The following is a 23813-nucleotide window of genomic DNA, read 5'->3' as shown; positions in this document are numbered from 1 at the left end:
AGGTTCGTTTCTTTTTGGGAGGGGACCTTGAACTGTTGAACCTTTAAGTAAAAAGTAAAAAGCCAAAACTTCATCAACACAGATGTGACGCCTGTATAAAATAAATACTGAATCTTCCCCATCTGTCCACAGTTATGAGCAGCTTCCGTAAATACTGCCAGGGACAGGGAGAATGATCCCCCAAACCAGATGTGGGAAGTATGTCCCATCAAAATTAGAACAGGTCAGGGGCATAAACACTATAAGCTGTCTGAATTCTTGTGCTGCTATTTTCAGTTTTTCGTTTTTGTAATAGACTTGCAATTCAAATAAATTTAACAAAATCTGTGACATTAAAACTAGGGCTGCTCCCAAATACCAAAAAATCATTAATCGACCAAAAATCTCATTGGTCGATTTGGTCGCAGGAAAAAAAAAAAAAAAGCATTTGGAGCCCTGTCTTGTCAAAATTAAGTCAAAATCAATATGACGTTGATTAGTCGTCTAATCGATGTCATATTGAGTCACCATAAAATGACGACTATTGGTCGACCACAAAAATCTTTGGTCGGGGGCAGCCATAATTAAAATTATAGCTGCTGCACAGCGATGGGTTGGGTCCAGGCTATCTTTTGGCAAATTTAGGCAAATTCTGAGCAACAAACAGGAGAATAGGAAGACAGGACAGTTGACCATATATGTTCAATTTGCACCAGTTGAAATGCAGGGAGTTCTCCCTCTTCCAATCCTTTGACATCATTCCTAAAGTCGAGATCATATCATTTCCAAATTTAAACTGGAAACTCCTTACACATGTGTAAGAGATGGGAAATTCCGGAAAAAAAATCCCATCTGGGCACTTCACTTGTTTATCACTACAATTTCCCCCTTACATCAACTTCAGTTTATCTGATACTCAACCACCACACACACAGTTTGACACATGGATCTATGGGCAGTGAAGAAATGTTTGCAGTCTCACCGGCTTGAGCTCCTCCCGGTTAACCTTGCGGCGGTAGAGCATCAGGGCGGTGATAGTGTTGCCTGCTCTGGCAGCCTGCACAGGGGTTGGGGTCACGTACAGAAAGTCCTGCACAGGCAATTCAAAAATGTAATCTCAGGATAAATGATTATGTTATTTCTTATGTCTTTATTGGATCTCCATTAGCACCAGCACATTAGAATGGCTATTCTTCCTGGAGTCCAAACATTCAGTCAAAGTTGACCACTATTCCTCCAGGTACATCAAGGATAAAGTAGAACAAAACAACTAACATAATCACAACACACGGATACAATCACAGAGACACGCAGACATACGTTTAATACAAGACACGATACACCACCTGTACAATACAATCAAAAATCAATAAATATACACATACAAGGGGAAGGCAACACAGCAAAACATACAAAAACCAAAATAGTAATCTCATAGGGCAGGGAAGAGAACTGAGGCACCTCATCATATAGCATATACCAACTACTGCAGAAGAAACTGTTTGAGCAAGAATTTATACCTCTCTTTAGAATCTGTTAACACAATATAAAGTGGCAACGAATTCCACTCTAGGATGGCTCTGAATAAAAACAGATTTCTTCATCACATTAGTGTTCGCTTTAGGCAAAGTAAACCTCCCTTCAGCAGCATGTCTTGTCGGATAATTATGTTGACTCCACTGATGTGAAAACAAACAATACAGACTTATTTACAATAATATTCCTAAGGAAGTTCAACAAAATGTAGGAGCTTCTTTGAGTGTCTCTTTTTATACTGTTGCTATTTGCTGCTGCACAAATGTAAGTTTCCCCACCGTGGTACAAATAAAGGAATCTTAATCTTAAATCTTAAAGAAGACATGAATACGAATGAGTGATGTCACACAAGCAAGTGTGACAGTTCCTTGGTTTCCTGTGTGACCTCAAATATGCCCAGCCTCCACACCTCTCTCTCGCTCTCTCTGATGTTGTTATTGCATTAAAGGACAATTCCAGGCGAATTCAACTCAGGGGTGTATTTTCATATCATTTTAGGTCTAAAAGAATGAATCTGAAGATTTTCAGTTTAATCGCTCCTGTTTTGCGGTAGTTGCGTATGTCCGCGCATCGCCACGGCAGCAATGAATGGGAGTGGATGTAAGTTCCGCTGTTTAGGCTGTTTACAGCCCTCAAAGCCGCATTTTTTTTCCACAGACAGCATCAGATGGCTACTCAAACATGCACCGAGAAGTTTATTTACTTCAAGCAAGCCGACATGTTTGTAAAACTAGATCTAATTCAAAGTCTCCCGGAGTCTCGCGCGAGACCCAGTTGCCGTGCTCGGTGTGTTCAGGAGCAGTGGGAAAAGCTACCGTTTGTGTCATAAACACAGGAATATCAACTCTTTACTTGCTTCAAGTAAAAAAAACTTCTCGGCGCATCTTTGAGTAGCCATCTGACACTGTATGTGGAAAAAAATGTACACTTCAAGCAAGTAAAGAGTTGATATTCCTGTGTTTATGACACAAGCGGTAGCTCCGACTGCGCCTGAATACACCAGCACTGCAACTTCGGGCTCGCGCGAGACTCCGGGAGACTTTGAATTAGATCGACTTTTACAAACATGTCGGCTTGCTTGAAGTAAATAAACTTCTCGGTGCATGTTTGAGTAGCCATCTGACGCTGTCTGTGGAAAAAAAATGCGGCTTTGAGGGCTGGAAACAGCCTAAACAGCGGAACTTACATCCACTCCCATTCATTGCTGCCGTGGCGATGCGCGGACATACGCAACTACCGCAAAACAGGAGCGATTAAACTGAAAATCTTCAGATTCATTCTTTTAGACCTAAAATGATATGAAAATACACCCCTGAGTTGAATTCGCCTGGAATTGTCCTTTAAATCAGTGTCCTCCTCATCTTTTTTGCACAACCTGGCTCAGGGCCGTCACAAAAAGACGATGTGGACATAATTATTATCTAATGAAAACTGGTGTAAAAACAGAAAACAAAATGATCATAGATTAATCTAATGAAACCAAGGAACTGTTGCATACGGAGCCCGTGATATATCATGGAATAAAAAAAATATTATTTGTGGCCACGAAATAGCAAGTCGTTCCCACGAAATAGTAAGTCGTTCCCGCGAAATAGCAAGTCGTTCCCACGAAATAGTAAGTCGTTCCCACGAAATAGTAAGTCGTTCCCACAAAATAGTAATTCGTTCCCACGAAATAGTAATTTGTGGCCACGAAATATTAAGTCGTTCCCACGAAATACCTAATTCGTGGGAACAAATTACTATTTTGTGGGAACGACTTATTATTTCGTGGGAGAGAATAAGATATAACGTGAGCACGAAATACTAATGTACTCCTGGACACATATGCGCCTGGTCCCGACCAGGTTATGTTCAGAGTTTAATCATAAAATATATATAAGTGCTGCTGTCTCATTATTTTAACCTATTTACAGCTGCGTCACCTTTACTTTGAAAGTCCAGTGGAGCTGAGCGTCAGGAGCTTATTATATATTAGGCTATAGCCTATATATGTCATTTTATATACAGTAAGTCACCGCTGAAAGAAGTTGTGCGCTATAGGCAATAGGCTACTTGATCAAAGGGCAACTTAGGTCCGCCCACCAAGAATAGGCTTCCTTCGCATTACAGACCACGGTGATCCCCTTATTGCAGCGACCTGGCTCTCAATAGTCTATAGTCTACAGGACACCCCCCACCCCCCCTCCCCCTCGCTCTGAAAATATTGTAAAGACCCCGCAGTAATGTATGGTTGGATGAGAAACTGAGGGGCTGGGGTGATTGTGAGGAACAGAGTCCTGTGTGTCTGTGTGTGTCTGTGTGTGTCTGTGTGTGTGTCTGTGTGTGTGTAGGTGAGTGAGGAGGAGCAGAGGAAGAAGTGAGAGCTGTCAGATAAGTTTGTGTTATGTTGTTGTAGTTACGTCGGGTCTGACGCTACAATATCAATAACAACATGTGCTTAACATAGACGTTGGACGCGAAATAGCCGCGGAGCGGAGCCAGTTTCCTTTCGGTCCTGTTAACCGATTGTGCCAGATGCGCCAGAGCGCGCACCTCTGTGCCAGGCTCGCGCTCTGCGGCGATTTGTGTTTATTCGTCTTAACAGAGATGCTGAACAGAGGGATTAACACTAGAACCGCCAAGACGGTCTCACAGACCGTTTGTGTTTTTCTTATGTAAATTACTCTGTTTACATTAAACCTACAGGTCTTCCAGTCCGTGACTTTTCCTAAATATGTGTGTTTAATGGTTTCTGAAGCTTACAACTTATTAAAATGAAACACACTCGATTTCTGAGCAATTATACCTCGCACCGGCTGTTCCTATGTGGCTATATTTATTTTTATATGAGGAGAGAGAGCGAGAGCGAGAGCGAGAGCGAGAGAGAGAGAGAGAGAGAGAGAGAGAGAGTGTATACGGGCAATACCTGAAACAGCGGTTAGAAAAGAAAAAGGATACAGGATATGTCCAGGAGACTCATCGGGACGTGAGGGAGGGGGGATCGGTTGGTGGCTCAGGTAGTGATGAGGAAATTGTAAGCTGCATCTGTCAGATATACGCATCTGTCAGCTGTCAGCTGACGTGTGCTCCGTGCAGATGTAACGGAGGTGCGCGGACTGTCTGTGTAACGGAGGTGCGCGGAGCTCCGTTACACAGACACTTCACAAACTTTATTTTGTGGGCTCAGGACAGACTAGATCATGATTAGTCTGTGTTAGATATAAAGCGCCATACAGTATGTATAGCCTACTCACTCTCGGTCATAATGATTATTGAATTATAACGTAATAATAGCCTAATTATCTCGGCTGCTGTCCAGTCCGGTAATAACAGGTTTCTGTGGGCGTGGAGCCTAAACTACGTAGCATCCAGGTAGAACAACTGTAAAACACTGGAGTTGATAACAAACTGACCTAGAAAAAATAAAAATCCAGTGAACAGCGACATCGACTCTTGACATGAGAGCAGCACATGTGTCCAGATGCGTCATTTTGAGCTGTAGGCAGAAGTGTCTGCTGTAGGTGCAACAAGCGGTGCTGTAACATCACTCAGTCTAACCCCCCAACCACATCCAATCAAGACCCCAACACAACATAATATGAAGAAGGACGAACACTACTAAAAATTAAATATTATTTTTTCCACTTACAGAACTGTTTGCGACTGGAAACAATGTAATTACACATGACGAGACCGCTGTGGCGTTTTAAGGGGGATTAGGATGTTGGCGGTTCTAGTACACACATTGACACAGGCTACGCACACACGAGCTACCCACAGACACACAGCTGAGGGGCCGAGGCGGCACGGAGAAATGCACATCTGGTGGCGTGCCCCCTCAGTGGGTGCTCAACCTGGTCAGTGGGTGGCCGGAATCGGCGCATATGTGTCCAGGAGTAGGATTAGTATTTCGTGCGCACGTTATATCTATTTCGTGGGAACGAAATAGTAATTCGTTCCCACGATTTAGGTATTTCGTGGGAACGACTTAATATTTCGTGGCCACAAATTACTATTTCGTGGGAACGAATTACTATTTCGTGGGAACGACTTACTATTTCGTGGGAACGACTTGCTATTTCGTGGGACCGACTTGCTATTTCGTGGCCACAAATTATATTTTTTTTATTCCATGATATATCAAGGGCTCCGTAGTTGCACAAGAAAAGAGCTAATGAATAAAAAAGAATAGAAAAAGTTTTCAAAGTGATGAAGCAGCTGGTTACCATGCCATAGTAGTTACTGTTGACCATGAGGGGACCTCGGCTTCTCAGGTAGATGTATTCCTCCCACCAGTCACTCACCTGGAATCAAACCAGGACAAGAAATCTGGTCTTCTGTTCATTCATTAAAAAAGGACAAAACAACACACAAACAGCTACAGTACTAGATGCTGCACGTTCAAAATCAGATAAACTGTCTTGTATGTAGAGGCAGCGCATTTTATCCTTTTCGAGTAGTTTCATCTGAAGTGTTATCTGCTGTATGTTGTGGTTTGGCCACGGTGTTTTCCCCTGTGGGAAATGTTAACAGAGTTGCTGGTGTGGATCTTGGCTGGAGTAACTATCTGTCTGTGGTCTTTGTTGTCTTGTGGTTTTCCTGGCGCGTGGCTGTTGGTCCTTAGAGAATTATCCTGTGTCCATTCATAAAAATCATTGTTAATTTTCAAACCTGGACGTTGACACAGACTGGAGAGCTGCGTGTCTCTGTAGCGACCGCCGCCTGCATCACTAAACCAGCCTGCCAGTGTTCCTGCATCGGTTCCTCTTGACTGCACTATTACATATTTCATGATGTAAACTGTTTTCTTGTCTGTACTAACAACATATGAAGAGCTCTTTTCCAAAACGTGATAAACCAAAAAAAAAAAAAAAGAGTTTGTCACGCCATTTTGCTGTGTACTGAACCTTTTCACTGCTCCATCAATGCATCACATCAAATCGCTACATTTCCCTGTCACCGCAAGATGCAGTTCCCCTCCAAACCGCGATAAGCGCCAAACCTATTTTTAGACAAAATGCGACATGTCCTCTCTCGACCAATCAGAATTCTATGAGCGCTCCATGCAGTCCAACATGGCGGTGCTCTGAACCGAGGTTTGTTTTCAGTCATTCATTCAGTAGTTTCTGGTTTCTGTGTTAATAATTATCTGTTTATGTGGTGGACACTGAGCCGTTAAGTAGCTATACCCCCACAGCCCCCGCATACCGTAGGGGCCCCGCCCCCGCCGGGAACACCGGGTTCCTCCGTCTCCTCTGAATCAACAATGGATTTTTTTTTTTTTTTTTTTTACAGCAAAGACGTATTTTTGTTTACAGCAACATGGGTTCACGTCATGATAACGTCTGTATTTTGACTATTAAAACTTCCATAGTCCATAGTTCTCTTTGTTTAATATGTCAAGAGACTTTTGGTTAAGTAACCGTGGACAGACTACATCATTACCGTCGACCCCCCCCCCCCCCCCAACTCACACACACAGACACACACACACAGACACACGCAACTCAGTGATGATCTCATTCTTTCTTTCTATTTTTTTTGTTGGTTGCTTTTTCAAGACAGAAACCATCAGTTTTTGTTTTTTTAAATGTGGATTTATAGCGTTTTTAAAAAAAAATCTCATTTCAACAGGATAAACTGAATATTAACAAAATGGGTGGGTCTAGTTAAAAATTTTCTTGAAAACTATTAAAATGGATTTATAGTGTTTTGGAAAACAGCTCTTCATACAGTATGTTGCACATCTGGGTGAGGCATCTGGGTGAGGCATTGCTCCTCTGAGTTCATGTCAGTTACTTTTTTTCCTTACTCATGCTTTCTCATCCTCAGTTGAAGTGAGGGTCTAAGGGTAGATGATGTTGAAATGACATTTGAGATAAAACTGTAATATAGAGGCTATACAAATAAAATAAACTTGTTTCATCTTGATCCATAAGACAATGGAACATAAACAAAAAGTTTCACAACTCCTCTCCCATGCCTCTTTCTGCTCCTCTAACATCCAGGTTCGGGGAAGACTGTTTATAAAATTAAACATTCCATGCACACAGTGAACACATTATAGTCTGAAACCACTTTCAGTGCTTGTGTTCCAACCATAGGGGTCTGGGCGGCTGACTTTGAACTACGTTATTAATGGTTTGAGTTCGGTTCAAAAAACGTGTGGATAGACAAAAATGTGTGTACACTTACATAGTTGGTCGCCCACAGAGCTTTGAGTTTCAGGTAGCGCTGGAGACGGTTTCCCAGGCTGGACTCAAACTGACCGGCCAGTTCCGTCATCCGTTTATACCCGGGGTCGGTCAACAAGGGGCGGACTGACTGCAGGTACTGAGAGAGGATCAAGTTTCAGTAAGCTTTGTGGGTTTAGCGTAAAGGGTTGTTCCATTTTTCATTCATTTAGATGACGATTCATACATAGAGTGTTCATTCATATACAGCCGTGGAAAAAATTAAGAGACCAAATGTTTCTTAAAAAGCATCACTACATGACGGCACTCAGTCCATTCAAGTTTGTTATTTTAAATACCAACATAAACACATTGTTCTTAATGAGACAATGATGAGGTCATCACCTGAACCGCATCTGATTTTATAGGAAGATTATAAAAACCACTGCTGGCATTGACATTATCCTAACTAAATTTGATTTATAAACTCTTCCCAAGTGAAAATATTCATTAACCCTTCAATTAACAGGCCGTTAATTACGTGATAATGCCAAGAAATAACAATTAATGGCATAGTAATGTCAAGAAATAGCCTAGAAATAAGGGTCAGTTTCATAGTAATGTCATGTTTTTCATAAAGGCAAAAGATTTTTTGGGAAAGGCCAGAATTTTTCTCCAACAAATCTGTTATTTATTGCCAATATTTCTTGACATTACTATGAAATTGATCGTTATTTCTAGGCTATTTCTAGACTTTATGACGCAATTACTTGTTATTTCTTTTATTCCAATTTTGTGAGAAATGTTTTCAGTAGTTTAGAATAAAACAAAACTATTCATTTCACACCCATAAATAGTAAAAGCAGAGAAACTCATAATTTGTGGTCTCTTCATTTTTTCTGCGGTTGCAAGTGTGTTCACGTGTGAGTACTCACCCTGCTCAGTGTGTCTTTGATGGGGGGAACAGGCAGGTGAGGGAGAGACGTCTGGTAGCTGTAGAGCAGAGGCTTCCTGCTGGATAACAACCTCAACAGAGTCTGTGTGGAGCCAAGAGACACAGACACATGACTGTTTCGTTGAATAAAATATAGCAGACACCACATGTGGATGTATGTTTTTGCTTTACTCTGGTTAAACAACATCTAAGATGTTTGTGAAGCTTTCTGTGCACCAAACCATGTAGTTCAAATTTAGGTCACTACCAGTGAAAATAAACAGCTATAACAATGGTGTTTTTGAGTCTGTGACCTAGAGTGAACTCTCCCCAGAGTGGCCTCTGGAGGGAGCCGTGAGATCGGGTAGAGAAGCCCGTCTTACCACCCAGACTTTAGTGGTGTTGGAAATCCGTCCGTGCTGTTCAAACATCCAGTTGTGATAAGACAGCAGCAGCTTGAGGCAGAACCTGAGCGCCAGGATGAGGGAGAGCCACAGCAGAGTGCTGAAGACCAGCGCCGACAGCATGGTCTGACCCTGGGCACTGAGGGAGACATGGAGACTGGACAGAAGGAGGGAGGAAAGGAGCATTAGACAGATTACAGTCGTCTCACTCACTGGAGCATCAGTGCACTAAGTTTATGAAGCATTACACCCAGCAGAGTGCAGATAATGTACACCATACGGACTGACGAGGCCGAGGCCGCAGCCAGATGCAGAGAATAATTTGATAATGATCGGAAATTCCCATTGAGCACAGAGAATAATAGATTCTTCTTTTAGCAAAATAAAAAATGAAAAAGCGCCCACAGTCTCTAGATCTATCCCACATGTTTCATGTCACATCTCAGTGTGAGGACGTGCAAGTAAACCCGACAAAAAGTGCAACAGCAGCATCTGCTGGGTCAGTGAGGAAATGACTATGTGATTCTGATTGGCTCTGAGTTGTATGGTTGATGAAGTTGTAGCTTCACAGTCCCACTGGATTCAGTGGTGCAATGAACTTTCAAAGGTTAGACAGGATGGAAATAATCTTTTTAAAAAAAAGGAGTGATGAGTGAACAGTCGAGCTGCATCCTGTGGAAAAGGGTTTAAAGGGATAGTTCAACATTTTGGCAAATTGGCCCATTGCCATAATCGCTATAGTCATAGCAGTAGGTTCATTACCTTTAATTGTAGGTGTAAGCTATTTTCAGTACGGCGGAGCGCAGCAGCTGGCTGCTCAGAGCTACGCTATGGAGGCTAACGGAATTTCTTGGTTTCCCTCATTAAACTCATCAAATACAAAATCCCAAAACTCCACAGCGCTTTTGTAGACAAGTTGTGAGCTGCACAACCACCACGCTATGAGATAATGACGGAACGATACGAAACGGAGCCGTTTTCGAGGTAAATACATACAAAACCGCTGATGCGCGTTGCGTTCAGGGACAGTTTTTCAGCAAGCAGTCTCCGTATTTACCCTGTATTTACCTCGAAAACGGCTCCGTTTCGTATCGTTCCGTCATTATCTCATAGCGTGGTGGTTGTGCAGGTCACAACTTGTCTACAAAAGCGCTGTGGAGTTTTGGGATGTTGAATTTGATGAGTTTAATGAGGGAAACCAAGAAATTCCGTTAGCCTCCATAGCGTAGCTCTGAGCAGCCAGCTGCTGCGCTCCGCCATACTGAAAATAGCTTACACCTACAATTAAAGGTAATGAACCTACTGCTATGACTATAGCGATTATGGCAATGGGCCAATTTGCCAAAATGTTGAACTATCCCTTTAAGATTTCTCTTTTCATGTGCTTATAGCTGAGCTATTTCTAATAACTTTAAACTTCATCTATTTTCTTTTATTTTACTTTTTTATTCTTTGCTCCTGCTTTTAAATCTGTGTTTTTATGCTGTTCTTTTAAAAAAAAAAAAGTTTTGTCTTTATGTAAAGCACATTGAGTTGCCTTGGTATGAAATGTGCTATATAAATAAAGATGCCTTGCCTTAAGAGCTGTCATATACACTGTGAGGTGTAAGTTCTAGGAAGTTCTTCTTTTCATAGGCAGACACCACATTGTTAGTTACAGTATCTGAATGTTGATATATTCAGGTATGGAAAATGCACATCAAGCCAAGAAAAGGCAAGTTTATACAAAACCAACAACAGTTTTGTAAAACACCTTCCAGACACAAGGTAATTCAGTGGCAACTTTCACAGACTTTAAAGCAGAAGTAAGCGGAATGTTTGTGTTAATATTTAAGTCTTAAATAGTTATATCTTCCGACAGCAATCACTTACATAGAGTGTTTGGTCCGAAACACGGGTCTGTCAGTCACTCTGCTCTGCTGTAAGCCGAGGAGAAAACTTTCCTTGTATCCTACAACCTTTATCCAATGAGGAGAGAGAACGGCATAAAGGGGCGGTCCTCTCTGTGTGTGCAGCCAAGGGATGCGCATGAATGTGGTGACGTAGGGACGAGGGCGGGGACTGCTAACTCCATCGGCTGACAGGAAGTTAGCCAAAACGACCGGATCGCTTACTTCTGCTTTAAATATAAAATTTAAAGTGCATTAAATGAGGAAACCAAAGTTTCTCTTTAAGATGAAAACCTTTCTTTTTGCCTGATTGACTACACTCTTATTAAACAGCCCCTCGGCTCTGGGGCAAACAACAGAGGCTCAGTTCCCGACACAAATGCACTACAGGTTTTGGTTCCACCAGGGCCAGCCTCTTTGTGCTGCCCCGGGACAATTCTCCGACGAGTGCACTTTCACTGCTGGTTTTATCACAACCCAGAGTTGCCACAGAAATAACAACCCTATTTTTATTTAATATTTTCTCTCCCTCTGGAACAAACAGGTGGTCCAGAAAGCTAAAGAAATCAGGACAGCACCTCTTGCCACCCCAAGGAAAAAATGCTTATTTAAATTCAACCAAATTCCTATACATGTTCCTTCAACTATCAGACTTTTAATGCTGTTGACAGCAATTAATGGTTAAATGGGATAGTACGGAAAACCTGTGAAACAGTAATGTGTTCATTCCGTCATTCATTTTCTTAAATGTTTATTTCTATGCTTTGACTTCTATTGTTCCGTGCTGCATTTTACGACCTGGGGAAACTCACCACTGACATCACCAAGAAGTGCTGCAGTGATGATGTTGTTGAGGTTCTACTGTCTAAGTGCTGCTCATATGGAGCTGACGTTTCCAGCTGTTTGACACAAACGTGATAGGACACGATTCCACTGATCAGCAAATAACCATGAGATGGGACATTTTTGACAGTTTCTAAGGAAATAAAGTTTGGCTCTTGGTGTAAAATATGTTTGTCGTGTCGAGGTCAGTGACTGAGAATTGTTTGTTCTTGGTGGAGGTATGCACTCCCCTCTTGTTTCAGTTTCTCATGTTATCTGGGTGGAATGTAGCAGGTGTGTGTGTTTGAGGTTAAGACAGTGACTCAACAATGTTAAAAGTATCAATACCAACAGTTAGTGTATAGAATGGGACAGAAGTAGGGGAAAGGTGAAGAGCAGGTACCACACCCACACCACTCATAATGACTCTGATTAATTTATAAACATCTGTTTGTTGAATCAAGCTCCAAACCCTCCTGACTGTTGTTGGTTCTTATTGTAGACTTCATCTAATAGTGGAGCTGGGACTTACAGCTGCAAATATAATAGGAAATATACAGGTAATTATGTTTTGTGTTGATGATATGCTGGTGTATCCCATACAATTCAATTTGAGAGAGAGAGAGAGAGAGAGAGAGAACGATGACCTGGATGAATGAGAATATTCATAGACATACTGAGTGGTATATAGAGCACTAAATGTATTATGTAGAAGTCAGTCATTATAGAGTTTCAGTGATAACCATTTTGCATTGTTACTTTAGAAAACCAGCCATGGTTTTAATGTCTGAGTTTATATTGTGTGTTTATCATCTTCAAGTCATACAAACAAAACAACTACAGATCATTGCTGATATGACAGGGCTTATATGGAGTTGAGATGGAACTACACACAGGATTACACTGTTTGAATCCAGCCAGTTGTGAATAGTAGTTAGAACAATCAATCACCAACTCTATACAAACATCTCATACAGAAATGTGTGGTCCCTAGAAAAGTGTGTGTGTGTGTGTGTGTGTGTGTGTGTGTGTGTGTGTACCTTAGCGGCAGATGTTGCTGTATCTTAGCGATGAGCCCCATGCTGGGATCTGAGCGCATGTACATGGTGGCCAGGATTGCTATGACAACGAAGAGCCAGGAGGAAGGGCTGGCTGGGTATACTCCCTTTATCACCCTGTTCTGTTACCACAGAAGAAGAGAGGACAGGCACTGTGATTAGAGTCAAAACTGCAGAAAACAAGGGTTCATTTAAATAGTTCTCTGTCGATAGAGAACATTTGATGAACTGACGCCGGCCTCACATTTCTCTTTAAAGGCAGAGTCTGGAGTTTTGTTCGTTGCAGTTTGTAAACAAAACATTGAAACTGGGCCCCTCCTCTCGGGCTGTAGCCTCCTGCCCCTGACATCAGCAGTTGTCAGGACCGCAAAGGAAAGGAAATACAGTCCGAGTGAAGCGCTGGAGCTGTGGGCCGATAGCCGACCATCACCAACACCGGGAGCCTCCAGTGTTATGTTGTTATGCCGTTGTGGTGAGCTGGGAAGACTAGCCGATGTTAGCATTGAGCTAGCTCACTACAACGGCCCTCATACTTGTTACCAGCCAAGGCTTTAGATGTCAATGACGGTCGGGAATCGGTCTGCGGCTCCAGCGCTTCACTCAGACTGTATTTCTTTTTCTTTGCGGTCCTGCCTGCTGCTGCTGCTGCTGCACAATAACTTATTTAGTAGTATTTTGTGTATATATATCTTTATTCTATTCTATTTTTATATAGTATATGCATATTTTTTTCTGCATATAGTATATGCGTATCTTTTGCACTAGAATATTTTAATTCATTCTATTTTTTTTTTTTTTTTTTTTAATTCTTAATTCAATTTTTATCCCTCCCTTTAAACTATTTTGGTACCTTTATGTTTGCACCTGACACCAAGACAAGTTCCTCGTGCTGTAAACTGACCTTTACTGCTCTTGGCAATAAAAACAGCTCTGATTCTGATTCTGAGAGACGTGCTAGCACTCAGCAGCATCCGGGACAGCTAGTGCGGCTAGCAGCCCTGAGCCTCCTACTCTGCTGCACGTTAGCCTCGCATCACCAGGCTCTTCAGACAAGCGAAGAGCCTGGTGTCAGTTACCTCCCAATTAGTCTGCATTCTGGTTCCTGTCTGTAGCGGATACCGAAATCACCAAATTCACCAAAATAAAAGTATTCACCAACATAAAACTTATAAAATAAACATTAACTTGTAATACAATAAAAGCAAAATGTTAACTTAATGGCTTGGGGACTTTCTTGTAAATTATATTCCTTAAATTAAAGAGTTTTACCGCATTTTATTAGCTTGGTGCTTTTATTTTGAAGGAAAGGTCTGTCTCTCACGCCCTGGATCCGTTTCCTACCAAAACAGCGAGTCAACGGCCCCAGACTAGCTGCACGTAGCTTCACCCACGTAGCTGCTCTGTCATTGGCTGGAGAGAAGGCACCGACTCTCTCGCTCTCCACCCAGAAACGTCCACGTGCATAACAAAACAAAGCAAAAGACCAGACTAGAAGCCCATAGGTGATGATTAAGACAGATTTCATTTGTATAAGTCTAGTGCTTATTTTGGGCAAAAAACTCGAGACTCTACCTTTAAGGGTTGGGTTACACTTTGTCTTTATAATCTTGCTTAGAAAAAAAAACTACATTTCAGTGGGTTTGTTCGCACAACATTCACTTGCACAGAGAGAGATTTGAAAGTTTGTTTTCAAGCACAACAACACACATTTGCACATGCATGCACACATAACTGTGCCCTTGTCAGCCCAGCAGGAGGAAAACATGCATGTCACTACATGTTACTCCTCATTCCTCACCTGTACAGATGGGAATTCACACCCTGTAATAAGGCAGGGTGTATTCATCCCTACACCTGCATACCTCCTCCTAACTACCAACATGGCAACGACACTTAAAGATGGCAGAACACAAGTGTAAAATCTGAGGAGCAGCCCTGGACGTGGATGTGCTAGTTCCCGTCATCCTCACCCTTATGCGGCTGACTCGTTTCTTCCATGATCGGACTCCGGACAGGTAGATCTGGTTCAAGGCCTGGTAAGAGAGCTGCAGGTCGATGCCCTCTGGCGTTATGGTGAACTGGAACGCCACAGCCTGGTGGGCCTCCGCCATCACTATGGAAACACAGGAGAACAAAATATTATATAATGTAAATAAATATGTACCGGTGACTGGTTTTAAATTAGGTTTAATAACATTTTACTGTCCATAACAGCTCGTTTCATAAGCCAGCGAGCAGCTCAGTGTGTCTGCTGTCTCTTGGCTCTGTGTGAAAATACTTGAGTAATTTAATGTGTCAGTGGAATGTTGTTGTCTCACTGGATCCAGCCACCGAGGAAAAACACACTTTTTCTGTTTTATCCAGTCCTCTAAGAGTAGGTTCAGTTATGTACAGCTTGAAGTTGAAAGTGGCTTTTTTTTTTCAATGAAATCATTGCATTACACTCTCATCATTTTAAAAACACAATGAGAAAGACGGCATGTTATGTCAAGTATGTGATGTCACGTCATCACCCTTTCCCTCCCTTCCTTCTCCATCCACAGCCATTCAACTCTCCACTCTCCAAATTATCCTTAAATATCATAAACATGAATTCCATGGCACAATTCCAGAAAATTATTTTTATTTACCCATTGAATCTCAGTGATAATTTTTCGGTTTTGAGGACCTACAGTATGTACTGGAAACGGAAGGGTGGGACTTCGCCATTCTATTGTTGATGGGCAGTTGGTTCATGAGCAGGGTTTCCCCCAGTGTATTATAAGCCTGGCGGGCCGCCCGGCCTTACTTGACCCCCCGCCAGGCTAAGCATCGTTTATTAATTTTTTAAAATCAGTTTTTATACTCAATAAACACGTGATCAGGTGTCTTTTTCATCACCTGACCACGTCACAACTTCGTCGCGCATAACGGGACACGTCACGGACATCATGCTCATCAGACCGCTGCTTCACCAGCTGACCGAGGAACCCACCGAGTCCACGTTAACGTGAGCCGAGCCGCAGCTCCAGAGGCAGTCAGCTGCTGCAGCTGTTAGCTGTTAGCTGTTAGCTGTTTGCTGGTAGCTGTTACGGTAGTTGTTAGCACGTCGTCCCCTGCAGCGTCAGAGCTCCGGACTCCTGTGAGCCGCGGGGCTTTCACCTGATGTGAAAATGATCCATTGTTTCATTTTTCAGCTCGTAAAGTTCGCGATCACACACGTTTGTTTTCTCTGGTCCAAACAGTAAATCCGCGAGTGTCACGTTTCCATGACGACTGACTGGAAAAAGAGCGTGGTACGTCATTACGTGACTCCAAATCTTTTACAGTCTATGCTTCTCCAAATCTCGGAGAATAAAAAAAATAAAATCTGAGAAATAAAGCTAAAGGAGACACCAGGCAGTTGTTCTTTTTAGTTTTTAACGCAAACAGTTGATGCTATTTATTTAAATATTATTTTATAATTATAATAATTATTTATTTATTTTTGTTGTTATTGAACAGCATTTCAAGAGTGCCTTTCTGTAAGACTCTGCTATAGCTGGTGTTTAATATGTTACATAAATGTCTTATAATAACAGATGTTTATGATAATATTTTCAAATTTCCAGTCAATTTTTAACATTGATCATAAGGCCTTATGGAATCACACCTTAAATGCTACTGCTCCATTAAAGGGATAGTTCAACATTTTGGCAAATTGGCCCATTGCCATAATCGCTATAGTCATACTGTAGCAGTAGGTTCATTACCTTTAATTGTAGGTGTAAGCTATTTTCAGTACGGCGGAGCGCAGCAGCTGGCTGCTCAGAGCTACGCTATGGAGGCTAACGGAATTTCTTGGTTTCCCTCATTAAACTCATCAAATTCAACATCCCAAAACTCCACAGCGCTTTTGTAGACAAGTTGTGACCTGCACAACCACCACGCTATGAGATAATGACGGAACGATACGAAACGGAGCCGTTTTCGAGGTAAATTCATACAAAACCGCTGATGCGCGTTGCGTTCAGGGACAGTTTTTCAGCAAGCAGTCTCCGTATTTACCCTGTATTTACCTCGAAAACGGCTCCGTTTCGTATCGTTCCGTCATTATCTCATAGCGTGGTGGTTGTGCAGGTCACAACTTGTCTACAAAAGCGCTGTGGAGTTTTGGGATGTTGAATTTGATGAGTTTAATGAGGGAAACCAAGAAATTCCGTTAGCCTCCATAGCGTAGCTCTGAGCAGCCAGCTGCTGCGCTCCGCCGTACTGAAAATAGCTTACACCTACAATTAAAGGTAATGAACCTACTGCTATGACTATAGCGATTATGGCAATGGGCCAATTTGCCAAAATGTTGAACTATCCCTTTAATGAATCTGTTACCTACAGGGCCCTGCCATCAGTCAATGGTCAGGGTCAGGCCCCTGTCACAAAAAAACATGCTTGGGCACCGGTGGCCCGGCGATGGGCCGCGGATGGGCCGCCGGTGCCACCCTACCACCGGGCTTAACCAGTTTTCTGGGGGAAACCCTGCATGAGTGTTGCCGCGGTAACTTCATGCACTGTGAAAGTAGATGGGTTTACATGGACAGTTTTAAACGGTTTCAAATACCGGTAGGTTGGGGAAAAACTGAAATACTTCATGTAAACACCTCAAACCGTCTCAATTACCCCAAACCGGTTGAAATTCCAATCGGTTTGAAGGTAGTTTGTAAACCTTGAAACGGGTTGATTTCTGGCTGCGTTCGTTCTGCATGCACAGGACTTGACGTACTCAGGCACGCACATCACGCACGAGCCGTGTCTGGCTGGCTGCCACTCAAGCGAAAATGTCCAGCAAGAAATACATACTAAAAGATCAAAATATTACGCCGGCAGCAACATATTACATACGCACTCCCAACTCCAATAGGCTCTCTCTTCTTCTCCTGCTGCTGTTTAATAAAGAGAAATATTATAACAGCAAAGACTGCTCTCAACAAACAATGTATGTTTCCGTTTTGTTTTTGGCACAGCTGTAGCACTTCCGTAATCAATATTGTTGTAACCATAGTAACGCAATCGCTCACTGAAGCGCATGCGTTCGAAATATTTGTTTCGTCAGCACATGTAAACACCCAACCAGTTTACTTTGTAACCCATCATGTATACGCTCAAGCTGAAATCTTCAAACAGACTGATTTAAACCAAACACATTTAAAACTGATGTAAACCCACCTAGTGACTGATGCTTTTATCAGCGGAGTGAACGCACTGTGCAGAGGTTAATGGTCAAACTGACAGGAAGTCATTCTTCTATGTGTGATTCAGTTTTTGAAGGGAAAATTGCTAAGTGTTTAGCTGGAAGCAGAGTGTTGCTTGTGGTTGATGCACTGCAGAGTATCCTGGTGCCGTGCCCGGGCAACTGCCCAACCACTGTTGGACATTAATTATTTAATACTTCTGCATCATACTGACAGATAAACAGCTGTAGGAGGATGAAAGTCAGTGATTGGTGAACAGATGCAGCAAGCTAACACAAGGCAGGATGTTTCAAACATGTGCATCCAACTTGAATGGCATAATCATTCCCTTTCCCTAACCCTCCCTTCATCCCTTTCCTGCATGTACCCCCCCAGCTTCCCCATTTCCAGTCTCTCTTTCTCGACTGTACTTTCCATTAAAAAGGTGAAAAAGCCCAATAAAATACACTTAAATATACTAACTACTAAAAAAACAAACAGGTCACACCTGTTGTGCAGGTGTGCGAATAAAAAGTATGAAAAAAAAAATTAAGAAAAAAACAATTATCCAGTTTATACTGTATATTTTGTTTTCATTGGTTTCTTAACTGACAAACTAAAAAAAAAAAAAACAACAACACCAAAGCCACTCCAAACTCTTCCTAAAGAGTCTGAATTCCTTTTCGCTGCTTCACTTTCAGCGTCCTGGTGTTGACAGTGAGTGCTGGCTCATCGTCACACTGTCACAGCCTGCTGGCGCACTTGTATAGGACATACTGTTTCATTTTAAAGATGAAGCGCACATATTCTAAAAAAAAAATAACGTATCACATTGAAGCCTTCTTGCCAAACGCGTTCGACACAGTGTTGATGAAGCCTAACAGCAGTTACACTTTTAAATGTCCTGTGTGGTACCTGTCCCATGCTGTACATCAGTATCACTGTCAACACACCTGGTGATAGAGATTTGACAAGTTGGTAAATTTACAAGAGAACTATTAAGTTGAAATAACGAAGTCTGTTGCCCTGATACGGCCTGGTACTATGTGACCTATAACTAAGTCAAACTTGGAAGAGACTTGCTAAGAGTGGTGGAGCAGGTCTGTGCCGAAATTCACTTAGTAGGTCACATAACCTACACACCCACACTCAGGTACAGCACAGTAGATGTCTCCACTCCTGTCATCTGATCAAGTCAGTTGGCAGCGAGTGGAGGACGCGATGGCTGCCTGTCATTTAACCTATAATTGTAAAATGATATACAGCAACAATTCCTACTGGTGCATTTCCTACTTCATGCTGCAGCAGTGCATTCTGAACACATCACCTTTTTGCTAGTGGGGATCTTCCAGTGTAACGTAAACAATGTATCATTATGACATACAGTATAGCACAAATCTGTACCTATTAACTGAGATACTAATTTGTCAAAAATGTGAATGAATTGTTGTCCTGTTGAAGATATCAATAAGCTGAACATGTGTTTAATAGCTGAAGGTTTTGTGAACTGTTTAACAGTTGAATGAAGTCTGAGGCTGCAGTATGCTGAAGTAGCTGAAGTTCAAAGAGGAAGATGTTTTAAAGAGTTTGAAGAACATCTCCATTCATTTGAATGGGGGAAAAATGCAAAAAGAACATGTTTTCCTTTAACAGGATTATATTTTTGCATTTTCTGCAATGCTTTTTCTCAAGATCTTAAAAAAGGGATACTCCACCCAAAATCAATAATTCACCAATTTTCTACTCACCATCATGCCAAGGAGGGGTTTGGAGAACTTTCCGAGTAATCAAAACGTAGAAAATTGGTGAATTATCGATTTTGGGTGAAGTATCCCTTTAAATAGCATTCAAGTAGAAGGTAGTAAATAGTAATGTATCAAATTGTATTCTACCAGTACAAGTCGGCCATCTTAAAAAAAAGTGGGATGAAAACAAAGGAATCCTAAACTACTAAGCGAGTCATGCTAACAGGTTAGTGTGCGAGTGAAAGGGAGCACATGCTTGAAAATGCATTCTTGTCCCCAGTAAACCTATGTGTTGATGGACACTGGATGTTAGCGAGAGGCTGCCATATTCTCTTGGAGTAAAGAGCAAACAACTATATAGATCAACGGCTGTACTGTAGGGTTCATCAGGTTAAATTCAAGACTTTTAAAACCTTTAAGACCACACAGACTTAACTGTGATGACTGAAATGGCACAAAATGAAACGGCTGGTGGAAGGAAATTATTTTAGACTTTTGTAATTTGTAATTTCAAGACTTTTTAGATACTCCCATAATCCAGCGGGGCTACATGTCAGAGAAATATGGACTTACAGACTTGGTATTTAAGGCATTTAATGGAGGAAACTGAATCCAAGATTTGTTGTGTGTACATAATATACTATTGCACATGGCTGTTTTGTCATGGCGCTTAACACCCAGAATGACTGGCTTTTTATTTCTAGATCCAGCCTTTCATACTAGAGTGACGGAGGTTTTTTATATTTGTATTTCCAACAGCTTTGAGATATCATTATCAAGCATACAGATGATATCACACGCACTGTTATTTTCAGCAGCGCTGCAGTTTTGCATCTCTATGTCTCTATGTCTCTTATCTGGGTGTAGTAGCTGACCTGTGACAACAATCTAACATAAAGTGCTCGTGTGCATGCTTGCTTTTGTTTCTCTTTAAAAATGTGTACTTCTTCTTTAGAGTGTGGACACATGGACGACAAGTAAAAAAAGACTTTGAGTCATTGCTGTGTTGCTCAGTTAGCTCAGACAGGAAGATAGCACAGCTGTTGCCTGTGAATGAGGCGTGTGACACAGTATGGTGACATGACGTGACATGACATGACAGTCACACAACCTGAGGAAAGTATATATATATATAATCTTCATGAAGTCGATGGCCAGAATCTGCATATGTGTGTGTGTTTGTGTGACTGTGAGCAGACCTCTGTCATCTCTTTTCCTTCTCTCTGTCCAGCCAAGTGATTGATTGCTGCATATTTCTCACTTCCCACAGCCATTTCACTGTTTGTGTGTGAGTGCATGAATGAGAGGGAGAGAATGGACGTGGGAGGAAAAAGTGTGGGTCTGTTTAGTAGCCCACAGTCGCTGTGCACAAATTATTCTCCAGTTCTTCTAAATGAGAAGCATCGCATAAACGTATCTTAGTTCTGATATCTCAACTCTAACCAGGACTGACACATGCTCATGACGTAATGACTCACCAAAACAACATTATTACAGAGCCCAATCTAGTGTTACCTTCTAACCCCTTGGTCGCACTGCACGCGGAAGCTGGGCGCGCGCACTGCGCGCGGCTTCTCGGGCGCTTGGGTGGTCGCACTAGGAGCGTACTTCTCCTCCTCTCTCCGCGCCGGTCAGACATCGACTGCAGTTGTTCATACTCGTATTCACTCGGTTTTCCACACACACGTCATTTTAAACATGTGTGTGTGTGTGTGTGTGTCTCATGTGCAGACGCAACGGTCAAATATGTATAGATGGACAAGCAACAACTTAGTTAATCATCATTTAATTATTTTATTTTGAAAATTGACCGGATTCTCTCGCCTTTTCTGTGCCCGACTTGTCTGGTAAGATCTGGTCTATCCAGCTTGACAGACGGCGCCCTCGGCGCACGCGGCTCGCGTGAAAAATAGAAATGAACCGTTCTGAAGCGCTGCAGGCGCGCGCACTGCGCTCCACAGCGCGAGATGTGCGACCAGGCAGACCGGTTAACATGTGCGCCGATCTGAAACTGCCTCCGCTCCAGGGCGCTGCGCTTCGGTTCCGCGTCCAGTGCGACCAAGCTGTAACTGAATAGCACATCTCTGGTGAATACAACACTAATCTAAATAAAATCAAAATATCAAAGCCTGTTCAGTTTCTACATATCCTCTTTTCCCCCAGGCTGCTTCTTCTTCCATCACTTCAGCACTCAGCATTACGACACTTGTCTTGCAGTATTTCAACTGTTTCTTCTACCTTTTTAACATTTTCTTCAGCTCATTCAGCATTTCTTCAGCAATTGCGTTCAGCTGCTTTCAGCATTCACACGCATTTCCCTCTCCCCAACTACCATTACACTGGGGTCAAAGACTAGAGCATCTGTAACTTACCAAAATAGATAAATGATATATGAAGATATTTTTTTTTAATCCAGTGGGGTTGTTTATCAACATTTACCACTGTTTTGAACAACATACTTGTGTGTTTAAAAATATTCCTAATCTGTATCCATTTTTTTTTTTTTTTAGAAATGGAAAATTATATTTTTACAATTACCCAATATATTTACAAATCCATTTACAAATACCCATCAATTTGTAGCAACCAACATACAAGTTACAAATAGGAAATGTGTATTTGTGGATAGCAAAACACCTGTGCAAACTGCAAACCAAGGAATATTTGTACATCACCCTCTATGAGACAAATTTAACCTCATAACATCGGGTCATGTAACAATAATTCATGGATTTTGACCAACACATATTGTTAGGTTGTGTGGTTTAAGTAAAGCTACAAATTAGTCTTTTGACGTTATTTGTCGGGCAGAACTGTTCAACAGGTTTGACCTGCCTGAGCAGAAAGACGACTACAGCTCATTCAAGTCTGAGCGCGCGCGCACATGGACGGCGGGAACAGATGCGCGTGCACGAGTTGCAACACCCACAACAACTGATGTAAATGCGTAATGTAAATTAAAATAAAACAAACCCGCAGGCTCCTGTTTACCAAGTACACTAGGTTAAACCGTTGTCGGTTAAACTCGCTGTCTCTGTAAAGAGTTTGTGTTTGTTTTCACTGGCGAACGTTAAGTTAGCTAACAACAAACAAAACAAATATGTGGCTAACGTTATATTGGTACTAATGTGTGTGCTGTGCCGTTGTTAGCTCATTTGTCATAGCCCAGAAATGTTCGTATTTGAATGTGACACAGGCTAACACAACATGTGCACTGGAAAAGCTGCTGTTCAGTTTTTACTTCGGGCAACGCTGGCGAAGAGCAAACATACACATACATACACATAAGCTACATACATACAACAAATACACTCAGTTCTCTCTAGGACTCATTTGAATGCGACTTATTTGAATGCGACTGAACCCAGAGCAGTTTCTGTGCATCCCAACCACGCTGCTCTCCATCACTACACCGGCCCTGCCTGTGTGTGTGGGGGTGGGTGTACATTGACAGCCCCTCTACCAACCAAGCCCAAAGCAGATATTCAACACATTTACTTAACATTACTTCTGTTTTTTTTAAAGTACGTAGTGTTAGCACGCACACACATCGTTGAGTAGCCCATTGTAATGCCACTGCTGTTGACCACACAGTGGTCCATTCATGCTCAGCAGCGTCTGCTCCCACCCAGCTGGATGAACGGAAGTCAGGAAAACCTGGAGCTTCGGCTCGATAAGAGCTAAATGAAAGCAATTTAAAAATGTTTTTACCTGTTGAGTCTTCGGAGGAGTTTTCTCGGTGAAAAGGGCTGAAAGATAAACGTCTGTTTGGACCCCTCCCTTCTTCCTGGGCCTGGAGCAGAGGTGTACACTGAGAGAAAGCGAGTGTCCTCTCTACCCACCGCCCGGGCAACCTGCCACTACCAACGAGCGAAGATTGTCTGTGTGCGAGAAGATGACTCACTCGCACGCTCACTGAACAGCCGGGGAGGCTGAACCTACTGTATAGCCTAAATGTAGGCGTTACCTCTGACGTATGCGATATCCTGTGGGCAATAAGATGTGATGAGATAAGACCAAATGTTAAGAAAAGTATACAAAATATATATAATTTGTGTTCTTTATTTGCTGTATTAATTTGAATAATCCCTCTGGCTGTTGTTCA

General features: G+C 42.1%; 1 protein-coding gene across 1 annotated transcript in view; it reads right to left on the bottom strand.

The window, feature by feature from the left end:
• cpt1a2b (carnitine palmitoyltransferase 1A2b) overlaps nt 1–23590 on the bottom strand; it is a 92892-nt gene extending 69302 nt beyond the window's left edge. The window contains exons 1-8 of the mRNA XM_085785071.1: nt 23420–23590; nt 14748–14890; nt 12760–12899; nt 8988–9165; nt 8606–8707; nt 7693–7830; nt 5724–5801; nt 962–1069 (exon numbers count right to left, since the gene is read on the bottom strand). Coding sequence (XP_085641197.1) covers nt 962–1069; nt 5724–5801; nt 7693–7830; nt 8606–8707; nt 8988–9165; nt 12760–12899; nt 14748–14888 — 885 coding nt within the window. The 5' untranslated portion in view covers nt 14889–14890; nt 23420–23590. The remainder of the gene's footprint in view (nt 1–961; nt 1070–5723; nt 5802–7692; nt 7831–8605; nt 8708–8987; nt 9166–12759; nt 12900–14747; nt 14891–23419) is intronic.
• Nucleotides 23591–23813: the final 223 nt, after the last annotated feature.

The sequence above is a fragment of the Trachurus japonicus genome, chromosome 8, assembly GCF_045865225.1.
Source record: "Trachurus japonicus isolate A0001 chromosome 8, Traja_1.0".
In the NCBI taxonomy this organism is placed as follows: domain Eukaryota; kingdom Metazoa; phylum Chordata; class Actinopteri; order Carangiformes; family Carangidae; genus Trachurus; species Trachurus japonicus.
The sequence above is the reverse complement of the archived record's forward strand: the minus strand, read 5'-3'. Positions and strand labels throughout refer to the sequence as shown.